Source organism: Primulina tabacum, chromosome 3 (genome assembly GCF_025594145.1).
Source record: "Primulina tabacum isolate GXHZ01 chromosome 3, ASM2559414v2, whole genome shotgun sequence".
NCBI lineage: Eukaryota > Viridiplantae > Streptophyta > Magnoliopsida > Lamiales > Gesneriaceae > Primulina > Primulina tabacum.
In genome coordinates, this window is record NC_134552.1 from 26,639,224 (window position 1) to 26,652,444 (window position 13,221).

Here is a 13,221-nt window from a genome sequence, read left to right on the forward strand (position 1 = left end):
GAAATATTAGTTGAGTGAGTCTTCACATAAACACGTAAAACAATGTGTTTGTAGTCTTTGCATATGAGACATTAAACACTATACTGATTATGAGGTGATGCCTGCAATCTTGAGTGCTAGGATTTCTAGTTGGGTGATGTCCTTCCAGAGTGGGTTTGTACAAAGAATTATATAAATCAAAGTCTTCTAGTGAATCCGTCCCAAGGTGGAAGAAGAGTTGACGTAGGAGCATTTGAAGTCTACGAACATCTATAAAGAAATTTGTGTCTATTTGTTTATTGCATTTACTTATCATTTCCATTGTTTTAAAGATCCATTTGTTGAAGCATTTTATGTGTTCTTCAAATAAAAAATTATTGCATACAAAGTGTTTGATAAAATGCTTCAACCAAAATATTTTTTACTCATTCAACTTCCATATATTTTAAATGCTTTGCAAAATATTTAATCGATTTCTACGAAGGATTATTTCGAGTGTCTTCCGCTTGATTTGAAAATCAAACTCGATTTAATTTATTGGCGTTCAATATTTCATGAACCGAGCTATTGTAGCTCAATGATTTACCCCTTAAGCGATCCTAACATTGCGCGTAACTCGTTCGATATTCTATTTCTATTAAGAAAATAGTTCATAAGAGAAAATTAAATGATTCTTTCAAGGAAAAGAGCGCGGAAATCTAGAAGATCAATGCAAGTTCTAAAAAATTCAGGATTATGGCTTCAGATATACATCCGCTTAAATTTTCAATCAAATTTTTAGTAATTTAACATGATTGATTATGTGGTTTACGGTGGATTATTCCCCCAACAAGTTGATAATTAAGAAACTAATACGTGTACTTGCAATTTGGAAATTAGGAAAAAAAGAGATTCCTTGACAAACCTTTTGTTTTTATCATGATCCAATTTTTAGCATACACGCATTAGGTGTAAACAAGTCTGGCATACAAAACAGGACAAGCCGAAAATTCTCCAGTGGATTATATCACCATTGATCATTGGATCACACGCACAACAAAACACACGTGTATACATAGAGAAATGGAGAGGGAAGAAAGGAGGAGGTGGATATCGTCCAGAGGGTCAGATCGGATGGCACTGATTACGGGTCGGCTCCAAAGCCTTGATATGGATCGTTTACCCGCACAATATGACTCTCAACAGGCCACAACAGATGATAATGGTGCGTACGTGATTTCCTCTATTATTGTCTATATATCTTCGGCTCGTGATCGGTTTAATTATACGTCTTCGTTGAAATCGAAGATGGATTAAATATTTCATGATATATATTGGGGTCGACGTTGATTAATTGTGGAGTTTGCATGCAGATGTTGACATGTTATTCTGATCATTGTTATATCAGATGGAAACTGTTGAACTTCATGAAATGAAGCAGTACCGAATCCAAAATATAACATAATTATTTCATAGAGGTCATATTTTTCCTTTATTTTCCACCAGTAAATATTCAAAATATTTCGCTGTATATTATCAAATAATTAAATTTAATTAATTTGATTGTTGCACGACAAAATTTGAAAGGAGTGCATTTTAGCTTAACTTTAATAATTATTCAGCTGTTTCTTTGAAGGTAAAAATGATGCTCCTAAAACGCCCATACAGCCGGAAAGTGAAGAAGAACAATTTGAATCATCAATCATCAGTACTCCAACAACCTGCAAGACGAAAACCAATGGCCGAAATCCATCCAAGAAACCACTCATCCAACTTCTTGATTCATTCACTCCCAAAGAAATAAACTCCAGCATAATCTCCTCCGAGAACACAAGAGTCGTGTGTTCAACTATAATCGCGATTCTTATAGTCCTATCCCATGTTAATCTCCCTCACAATGTGGTGAAATCAAAGAGCCTCATCGCTTATAGGCCTCTATATGTCGTATTGCTGACTGATCTGTTGATTGTGGCTGCACGACTAGCCCTTTACATGCAAACGAGAGAGGAAGATGAGCACAAAGAACTGAGTTTCGATGGGGTGAACTGGGGAGGAGCCGTCAAGGTGTTGGAATTAGGATTGGTTCTGCATCAGGCGATTCGAGCTATGTTCATCGATTGTAGCTTTTACTTGGTGATTGTTGTGTGTGGTCTTTCTCTGGTGTAATGGGATGTATGTTTTCCAGTGCATTCAATAGGTTTTTGTTTTTGTCTTCTTAACGATAATTATAGGCTAGCTCTTTTGTATTTGATACATCATTACATATAAACTAGTTATGTATTTCTTGTTTATTGATTATAATGGTATCACCCTCACGACCAAGGGAATTTTGATTGGTTAGCTACATATTTTTGGAAAAATCGAGACAGCTCGAGCTTGAGTCGCAAATTTTTCCGAGAATGACCAAAATTACGTAGTACCTGAATTATTTGAAGGGAGTTTAGCAACACCAACATGCCGAAAATAAAGGTGTCTAGTATATTTTTGCGACCTACAAATGCTTGGATAATGAGTAGGCCTATGGAGAAAAGATGTCACAATATTTATTCGTGACATGCGTGAACAATGCTCATATTTACCATAAAATGTAATATTTTTGGCATAAAAAGTAATATTTTTTATAGGTGATCAAAATAGAATATATGTATTACAAAATTGACATGTAAAATCGTCTCACAGGAGTTATGTTGGATAATTAGGCTTAGAGTTTAAATTAAAATCATTTTTTTGGGACTTGACAAACTAAACCAATAATTTTCCTTCATGTCCAGCCTTGCCTTAGGACCATATTATATTCGTAAATTTCAACTTTTCTCTCACATTTCGATACACAAAATTTAGGTATAACTCATTGTCTCTAGTGAATGCCCTATGTTATAAATTATCATTCAATTGTCGAGTTTTTGTTAATCGTACGAATTAAGGAGAATTAAATGAGTAATAGTATTATTTTTCCTTTTATTAATGTGATTTGAGTCTTGAGATAATCTATGCAGGAAATTTAGGATTTTTTTTTCTTTACTGGAGATATATATAATATATTCAAGGTTCGGGTTCTTTCGTACAATAAAATTAAATTTTAATTCTTTTAGTATTCTTCATTTTAGATTTTCGTCATTGTTGATAATAGAAATTAGTGAACTATTTACACTCATGTATTTTTTTAATATTTTTGTAAGGCTTAATAAAAACAATGGCTCTCCTAAACATTTATCTTGCTATCTAAAAAGAAACAGAAATAAAAAGTTGAAGAATTAATTCAAAGTCAGACATGATATATTGATAAAAAAAATTCCGACCAACAAGAGAACGTAAACGGAAGAAACAATTAATAGTCGAACAAATATGGATCAACAAGAAAATAATAACACTATTAATGTTGATGAACTTGATCTATCTACATGTTAGAGTAGGTGTTGAACGAACCAACGTGTTGATGCGAACACGGGTGGTCAAGTCCCAAGGAAAGCATGGGACCCTTTAGAGTTGCCAGAGGGACCAATCACGAGGGGAACGCCTGAAGAGGTTCAAAGAAACAGTGAATGGGCTTATGAGCAATCGAGGAGGGCTTACGTTCAAGGAGCAAAGTGCCGAAGGGTGCGTAATGCATGGGAGCGAGTTCGGAGCCAAGGGAGCATTATTCAAGAAATATATATTGAAGAATCCCTAGAGACTTGCGCCCGGGCGGATATAAGTTACCGCCCGAGCGGGTACAGTGCATCCTGAAAAATAAAAATTCGAGAGCCTCGCGCCCGGGCGCACCAAAGTTACCGCCCGAGCGCGAACCAAGGAAGGAGAGGGCCGAAGACCTTCCGCTCGGGCGGACATAAGTATCCGCCCGAGCGGACACTGTTCCGAGAAAAATATTTTTTTTCCTTATTTAGTGTTTTAATTTGTTTGGTAACTAGATTTGGATATCCTTGTGATATGTAAGGATATTATGGACGAAATTTGATACACAATTCAGATTATTGATGATATTTTATCAAACTTTTTGAGATTTTCTCTCAACTTTTTCAGAGGCTCTTGCTTTGTCAACCAAAATCAAACTTATCAAAGTTTTAACTTTGTGGCGTTTGTCGATTGATTTCATACGGATTGTCAAGGACAAGTTCTTTGAAAGTTCGTCTGTTTCTGAATTGTTTAATCGTGATTATTTATTGCTAAGTTTTTATAATTTAGAGGTGAATATCACAAATTCAAACTTGATTCAAAAGATCGGAACACACATCGATCCTTGTCGTTATTGAATAGAGGGCGCGATTCGATTTTAATCGTGTTTGCTATTTATTCGTACGATGATTCACATCATTTGGTATCAGAGCTTTGGCTCATTGAATTTAAGTAAGTTTACCCTTCGTTCTATTATCAGATCTAAATTTTCTTTCGTTCCGCTTTCAGATCTGATTTGTTCTATTATTCTTCGTCGTTCGTGGATCTGTGACACTCAAAATTTTGTGCCTTATTTTTTTCTTTGAATTTTCGGAATTCTTAGAGCAAAAAAATAAATAAAAAAAATAAAAATAAAATAAACTACCAAAAATCAGAAAATTCCCTCTTATTTCTTTGTGGTATTTTGTTCTATTTCCTTTATAGAGTCATATTCAATTGTCTCTCACAGTCAAAAAAAAATTAATTATCTTCAAATTGCTTGATTACTGCAGTCCAAGTGAGTCGATCACATTTGTTCACGAGTTGAAACTTGATTGTTTGATATACTCAAATACAAAGCTTGAGCACCTAGAGAGAACTCTCGAATTTGAGTGACAGTACTTGAGTGCGAGTGAATTTTCTTTGGAGTGAACGGTGAGTATTTGTTGTGAGCAAAAAAAAATAAGGAAGGAGAGACGAGTGAATTTTCTTTGGAGTGACCGTGAGAATTTGGGTGAGGACTATTTTGTTTTCTACTAACGTTTTCTTGCAGGTACAATTCTAAAAGTAAATGGAGAGGGAGGTAGGAGATAGTTCGAACCAAGGATTATCTAAGGTTCAAATGGAGGCGTTGTTTGGGCATTTTAGTAGGATGATGAGAAATGAATTAGAGCCCTTACATGAAAGGTTGGATAAACTTGAGGTTAGTACTAGCGAGAGTAAATCTAAACCTAAGGATTTGGGTAGAGAGGATGAGGAATATGATTTGGGAGGAGACGAGGAGAGTCAAAATGAGAACTGGGGTAGGAATGGAAGAGGTAGAGGATTTGGGAGAGGAAAAAGAGAAGCCGTGCGAGGTAGATATGATAGGAATAGGGAAGATGGTAACATGGGTAGTATTAAGATGAAAATTCCTTCATTCCATGGGAAATCTGACCCGGAGGCGTACTTAGAGTGGGAAAAGAGGGTAGAGTTCGTGTTTGAGTGTCACCACTATTCCGAACAAAAGAAAGTTAGGTTGGCGGTGGTTGAATTCTTAGACTAAGCTCTCATTTGGTGGGATCAATTAGTGACCACTAGGAGGAGGTATAATGAGAGACCCATTGAATCTTGGGATGAGATGAAGAGGGTCATGAGGAAGAGGTTTGTGCCCATTACAAGCTTTAAGGCAAGGGGTGAAGAGTGTTGAGGACTACTATAAGGAGATGTAAGTAGTCATGATTAGTGCCAATATTGAGAAAGATAATGAGGCGACCATGGCACGTTTTCTTTGTGGTTTGAACAGGAAAATCCAAGATTAAGTTGAGCTTCGGCACTACTTGGATCTAGACGAGATGGTGCAAATGGCCATAAAAGTGGAGCAACAACTTAAAAGGCATGGAGTTGGCCGCACCAATCAAACTGGGGGTTCATCATCTTCATGGCGATCAAATGTGGTGAAACGTGAGGAGAACAAGGTGGTTAGCATTGAGACCAAGCAAGAGGCACCTAAGCAAGGAGTGCAAGGTAAATCTGAAACTCCTTCTCATCGATCTAGAGATACTAAATGTTTTAGGTGTTAAGGGTTAGTGCATATTTCGAGTGAATGTCCTAATAAAAGGGTGATGATTTTAAATGACTATGGTGAATATGAGTCTCAAAGTGAGGGTGATGATGATGAGATGCCTGCGTTAGAGGATCCTAATGAGGGGTATGAGGCAGGTTGTAGGTGAAGCACTAGTGACTAGGCGTATCATGAGTGCCCAAGTCAAGGAAGAGGAGACTAACCAAAGAGAGAACTTGTTCCATACTAGGTGTTTTGTGAGTCAAAAGGTTTGCAATTTAATCATAGATGGGAGGAGTTGTACTAATGTGGCTAGTGTTGAAATGGTGGAGAAATTGGGTTTGCCTACACTAAAGCACCCTCAACCATATAGACTTCAATGGTTGAATGATTGTGCGGAAGTGAAGGTTAACAAGCAAGTGCTAGTGCCTTTTTCTATTGGGAAGTATGTGGATGAGGTCTTGTGTGATGTGGTACCCATGCATGCTTGTCATATCTTGTTGGGTAGACCGTGGCAATATGATAGACGAGTGACACATGATGGGTTCAAGAATAGGTATTCATTTGTGTTGAAGAAGGAAGTCCATTGTATTACTTCCTTTGTCCTCAAAGCAAGTGTTGGAGGACCAATTGAAAATAAAAGAAGAGAGATGAGGCCGAAAAAAGAGTGAATTAAAAAGTGAGATGACCTTTGAAAATAAAAATGAAATGGCTGAAAAAAAGAGTGACAAAAAAAGTGAGATAGCCATACAAAAGAAAAAGGAGAGGAAAGAAAATGAGGGAAAAGAAAATGAGAGGAAAGAGGCCAAAAAGAAAACATATATGGCCCAAAAAAGTGAGTTGAAGCAATTGATGCACACACATGAACCACTTGTGTTGATTCTTTATAAAGAGATCCTCTTTAACACAAGTGATATAGCCGGTTCCCTTCCGAGCATTGTTGTTTCACTTTTGCAGGAATTTGATGATATATTTCCGGAAGAGCTACCTCAAGAACTACCATCATTGAGGGGGATTGAGCACCAAATTGATTTGGTACCCGGGAGTGCATTGCCAAATCGTCCAGCTTATAGGAGCAACCTGGAGGAGACTAAGGAGCTTCAACGCCAGGTAAGTGAGTTGTTAGACAAGGGTTTTGTGCGTGAGTCCATGTCCCCTTGTGCTGTTCCTGTTTTATTAGTTCCTAAGAAAGATGGCTCATGGTGAATGTGTGTGGACTGTAGAGCAATCAATAACATAACCATTAAGTATAGGCATCCCATACCTAGGCTAGATGATATGTTAGATGAATTGCATGGTGCTTGTATCTTTAGCAAAATTGATTTGAAAAGCGGCTATCATCAAATTAGGATGAGGTAAGGTGATGAGTGGAAAACTGCTTTTAAAACCAAGTATGGATTGTATGAGTGGATGGTCATAGCCTTTTGGCTTAACTAATGTTCCTAGCACCTTTATGAGGTTGATGAATCATGTCTTGCGTGCACATATAGGAAAATTTGTTGTGGTCTACTTTGATGATATCCTAGTGTATAGTAAAACTTGAATGAGCATGTTAATCACTTGAGACTTGTGCTAATCACACTAAGGGCTGAAAATTTGTATGCTAACTTGAAGAAATGTGATTTTTGTACAAGCAAACTTGTCTTTCTTGGTTTTGTGGTAAGTTCACAGGGTATACAAGTTGATGAAGACAAGGTAAGTGCTATTCGAGATTGGCCAACGCCTACTACTGTTGGTCAAGTTCGAAGTTTTTCATGGCCTGGCAAGCTTCTACCGGAGGTTTATAAAAGATTTTAGCACACTGGCAGCACCAATGACGGCGGTGATCAAGAAAAACGTTCCATTCCATTGGGGCGAGGAGCAAGAGAAGTCTTTTAATCTTATTAAGAAAAAATTAATTAATGCTCCTTTACTTGTTTTACCCGATTTTGCTAATACCTTTGAAATTGAATGTGATGCCTCATGTGTAGGTATTGGTGAAGTGCTGATGCAAGGAGGACGGCCGGTGGCATATTTTAGTGAGAAACTTAATGGACCAGCTAACTATCCAACATATGACAAGGAGCTCTATGCACTTGTAAGGACTCTAGAGATGTGGCAACATTACTTGAGGCCTAAGGAGTTTGTGATCCATACGGATCATGAGTCTCTAAAGCACCTTAAGGTTCAACAGAAGTTGAACAAGCGGCATGCCAAGTGGGTGGCATTCATTGAAACATTCCCTATACATCATAAAATACAAACAAGGTAAGGAGAACGTAGTGGCCGATGCACTATCACGGAGGTACGTACTACTCTCAACCTTGGAGTCAAAATTTTTGGGGTTTGAGCATGTAAAAGAGTTATATGTGTTAGATGATGATTTTAAGAGTGAGTTTGAAACTTGTATGCATGGTCCAGATGACAAATTTTATTTGCATCATGGTTTCTTGTTTAAAGAAGACAAATTGTGCATTCCCAAGTCATCAATTCGTGAATTACTTGTTAGGGAGGCACATGGGGGTGGTTTAATGGGGCACTTTGGGGTGGCCAAAACTTTAGGCGCATTGCATAAACATTTCTATTGGCCACATATGAAACGTGATGTTGAGCGTGTGTGTGATAAGTGCATAACTTGTAGGCAAGCTAAGTCTAGAGCACAACCGCATGGATTGTATACACCACTTCCTGTTCCTAGTGAGCCTTGGATTGACATTTCTATGGACTTTGTTTTGGGGTTGCCTATGACTAAGAAGGGGAGGGATTCAATATTTGTTGTTGTTGATAGATTTTCTAAAATGGCACATTTTATAACTTGTCATAAAACTAATGATGCATCAAACATTGCGGATTTGTTCTTTAGAGAAGTTGTTAGGTTGCATGACATGCCTAGGACTATTGTTTCTGATCGCGATGTTAAATTCTTGAGTTATTTTTGGAAGACTTTATGGGCTAAACTTGGCACAAAATTGTTGTTTTCTACTACATGTCATCCTCAAACGGATGGACAAACTGAAGTAGTTAATAGAACCTTAGGGACAATTTTGCGTGCCATTCTTAAAAAGAACTTAAAGCATTGGGAAGAGTGCTTGCCATTTGTTGAGTTTGCTTATAATCGTTGCGTGCATTCTACTACAAATTATTCGCCATTTGAAATTGTTTATGGTTTTAATCCTTTGACTCCGTTGGATTTGATGTCTTTACCCGTGAGTGAAAGGTTGAATATGGATGGCAAGAAGAAGGCTGAATTTGTTAGGAGTTTGCATGAAAAGGCCAAAGCCAACATTGAGAAGAAGAATGAGCAATATGCCAAGCAAGCCAACAAGGGGAAGAAGAAGGTGGTATTTGAGAAAGGTGATTGGGTGTGGCTACACTTGAGGAAGGAAAGGTTTCCTGAAAAGAGGCGTTCAAAGCTATTACCTAGGGGCGATGGACCATTTCAAGTCCTTGAAAGGATCAATGACAATGCCTACAAACTTGATCTACCAGGTGAGTATAACGTCAGTTCTACTTTTAATGTTAGTGATTTTTCTTTATTTGATGTAGGCGATGAGCAAGATTTGAGGACAAATTCCTTTTCAAGAAGGGGAGGATGATGCGAACACGGGTGGTCAAGTCCCAAGGAAAGCATGGGACCCTTTAGAGTTGCCAGAGGGACCAATCACGAGGGGACGCCTGAAGAGGTTCACAGAAGCAGTGAATGGGCTTATGAGCAATCGAGGAGGGCTTACGTTCAAGGAGCAAAGTGCCGAATGGTGCGTGATTCATGGGAGCGAGTTCGGGAGCCAAGGGAGCATTATTCAAGCAATATATGTTGAAGAATCCCGAGAGACTTGCGCCCGGGCGGATATAAGTTACCGCCCGAGCGGGTACAGTGCATCCTGAAAAATAAAAATTCGAGAGCCTCGCGCCCGGGCGCACCAAAGTTACCGCCCGAGCGCGAACCAAGGAAGGAGAGGGCCGAAGACCTTCCGCTAGGGAGGACATAAGTATCCGCCTGAGCGGACACTGTTCCGAGAAAAATATTTTTTTCCTTATTTAGTGTTTTAATTTGTTTGGTAACTAGATTTTGATATCCTTGTGATATGTAAGGATATTATGGACGAAATTTGATACACAATTCAGATTATTGATGATATTTTATCAAACTTTTTGAGATTTTCTCTCAACTTTTTCAAGGCTCTTGCTTTGTCAACCAAAATCAAACTTATCAAAGTTTTAACTTTGTGGCGTTTGTCGATTGATTTCATACGGATTGTCAAGGACAAGTTCTTTGAAGGTTCGTCTGTTTCTCAATTGTTTAATCGTGATTATTTATTGCTAAGTTTTTATAATTTAGAGGTGAATATCACAAATTCAAACTTGATTCAAAAGATCGGGACACACATCGATCCTTGTCGTTATTGAATAGAAGGCGCGATTCGATTTTAATCGTGTTTGCTATTTATTCGTACGAGGATTCACATCACGTGTGGCTTGGGCTTTATTGGCTCTTATTTAAGCAATCTTTATTTAAGTAATATTTTATTGTTTTATTAAATCACGACAATTATTTTATCTATATACTCATGCAAAATGCATAGATAAAGTTCCTGAATATATTATAGGCGCCATGAGAACTGTTTCTCAATGTAAAATCATTAAACTTATTAAGAAGTGAATTATATATTCTCAACGTGTTTCTAGTCGAATCAGTCGCCTAAAATAAGGATAAAGGTCTCTTGAATTTGAGACTGACATATATAATGTAAATGTCATGTTTCATAGGTAAGAGCATATAGATATTCATTCATACAGATGGGCGATCATTTGATGATGCACTGAACAACCCTTCCTCGTACTGTCCAAGTAGTAATCATTTATCGAGTAGAATAGTTCGTGGTTATGGTTGTACACAATTAGTCTTTTGATCGGGACAATATCGAGGCTCTACATACTAGCATACACTTTGATTCTTTACCGACTCCATTGAGAGTCATATAAAATAACACAAGTTATACACACATATTTTGTCCACCAAAATTTTTTCCCTCTCCTCCACAAAATTTTCGGCCATCATAAAAATTTTGAAGAAAAATTTCAAGACCACTTCCACTGTCACATCTCCGCCGGGTTCTTGGAATTCAGGCAAACTAGTCTCGACGCAAAATTGCTTAAGGTCTCTAATGCGATCTAAACAAAGAATCCAGTCTTCGATCATGGACTGGAGATCCGTTTTACGGAATTACAAGAAGTGTTATATCCACTTAAAAACCAAACTAATCAGAGTTGGCATTAAATACGTAAAAGTAAACAAATCTAAACACCATATGTCACGCTCCGAGGCCGAGGTTAGTCGACATCGGCGTTGCTCAACAATCACATAATCTTCAAACAACAAGCCTCGTAGTACAGTATACATCAAAACCAGTTTATTTCTCATAATCAACAAAAAATCGTCTATACAACTTTAATACCAAAATAAACTAATTAAAAATGTTTTAATAGTGCGGAAGCGATAAACATAACTAAGCTTTAAACTTCTGGAACAACTCGGGACCTTCTACCATCCCCAAAATTTTTCTTGCTCATCTTCATCCAGTTGTTATTCGTTCTTATCTGGGTGGGGAGGAAGTAAAGAAGTGAGTATTTTGGGAAATACTCAGCAAGTGAGGTCGTATCGAGCACAATATAACAACATTCACAAATTTAGAAACACATGACTTGTGTACATACTTCATAACACATGCATAACATTGACCAGCACTGAGATTCATCTACTTTCTATGGTTTACTGATATCAGTCCCTAATTTTTACTCCTCTAAGAGGGCGAGGCCGTATAGCGGTTATATCCCCCACCGCATAAGTGTACGTCATAGTTGGGATTCTCACTGTTGGATTTTGCTGAAATATGGATATGTTGTTCAAAACATATGAAATCATATTCTGAGCGGTGGAGATCTGATTCCGAGTTCCTGGGCGAGAGAAAAGAATTTCTAAACTTCAAAAGAATTTTGTTGACTGCAGCAGAATTTTGGAGAACAAAAATTTCGAAAATTCTTGGGAGCACTTGTGAGAGAAAATTTTGAAAATTGCTTTCTAGAATGAGGGGTGAAATTTTTAAAGGCTTAGGAGATATTTATAGGTTCTGAGTGAGAATCCTACAATAAATCGATTGATTTTCCTTTAAAAATTGCGAGATAATTATTCCTTAATTATCGAGATATGTATTCCATTTTTAGAATTATGCCATAACAATTAATTTGTGTAATATATTGAAAATTTCGAATTTATGGTTTCTGGACTGGATGGTTGAACGTAGACTGCTTTCTCGTACAGGTTCGTGATGTATCTGGACTATATTGCAAATTTGCTAGCTTCCTTGTTGAGAAAGTTGCATTTCATGCAATATACTCTTCTAATTAGGTTGATATCCTCCCTAAATTTTGAAAATAATGTGTATATTTTGTACTGGATTTCGATTACCATGTATTATTTATATTTTCGAATTTATTATAACTCGAAAATAAATTCTTATACATGTCTATATTTATTTAGTTACATGCCCAAAATTTGGGTTTTCACATCCTTCCCTCCTTATTGTAAGTTTCGTCCTAGAAACTTGAGTCGTCTTGACCTTCGAAAAGATAGGGATATTGGTTGTGCATTTTCTCTCCAAACTCCCAAGTAGTTTTGTCGTTCTGTGTGATTTGACCATTGCACCTTGACGTAGGGAATAATACGTCATCTCAGTACTTTGTCCTTGATGTCCACAATATGAGTAGAGACATCTTCATATTTCAGCTCTTTCCCCAAGTTATCTTTGATCATGAGCGGTTTAATTTCCACAACATTGCTTGAGTTCGGGACGTATTTCTTTAGTTCGTGAAATACATTGTAGATTCTAGATATATCTGGTGGCAATGCCATTCTATAAGCCAACGTGCCAATCTATCCAGAATTTTGAATGGTCCTATGTATCGAGGATTCACTTTTACAGCTTTACTATATCTAATGATTCTTTGCATTGATGAGACCTTTATATAAGCCTTTTCACTCACTGTGAATTCCATTGGTCTCCTTTTAAGATTAGACTAACTCTTTTGCTTGTCCTATGCAGCCTTGATTCTATCTTTGATAATGGCCAATTTTTCCATTGTTGCTTGGAATAGTTATGGCCTGTTATGGATGTCTCCTCTATTTCGACCCAGTACAGTGGTGATCGACACTTCCGTCCGTAAAGGCTTCAAATGGAGTCATTTCAATATTGACGTGATAACTATTATTGTATGCGAATTCTATCGGGGTATATGTTCACTTCAATTACTATTGAAGTCTATGACACATACCCTTTCAAACCCTCTATGATTTGAATCATTTCTTTGTTTGA

General features: G+C 37.3%; 1 protein-coding gene and 1 pseudogene across 1 annotated transcript; both read left to right on the forward strand.

Moving 5' to 3' along the window:
* The first annotated feature begins 952 nt into the window (after nt 1-952).
* On the forward strand, nt 953-2,271 carry LOC142539100 (uncharacterized). Its single transcript, XM_075644390.1, has 2 exons — nt 953-1,183; nt 1,595-2,271. Exons 1-2 carry the CDS (start codon nt 1,042-1,044, stop codon nt 2,122-2,124), a joined length of 672 nt encoding a protein of 223 aa, XP_075500505.1. The 5' UTR covers nt 953-1,041; the 3' UTR covers nt 2,125-2,271.
* A 2,629-nt stretch (nt 2,272-4,900) lies between these two features.
* Nucleotides 4,901-13,003, forward strand: LOC142538622 (uncharacterized; annotated as a pseudogene).
* The last annotated feature ends 218 nt before the right edge of the window (nt 13,004-13,221 follow it).

What these genes read in the sequence shown, in the direction of transcription:
- LOC142539100 (XM_075644390.1), top strand. Translation starts at nt 1,042, where the DNA reads ATGGAGAGGGAAGAAAGGAGGAGGTGGATATCGTCCAGAGGGTCAGAT. An exon ending in GGCCACAACAGATGATAATG is followed by an intron (nt 1,184 to 1,594) that starts GTGCGTACGTGA and finishes GTTTCTTTGAAG; the next exon opens with GTAAAAATGATGCTCCTAAA.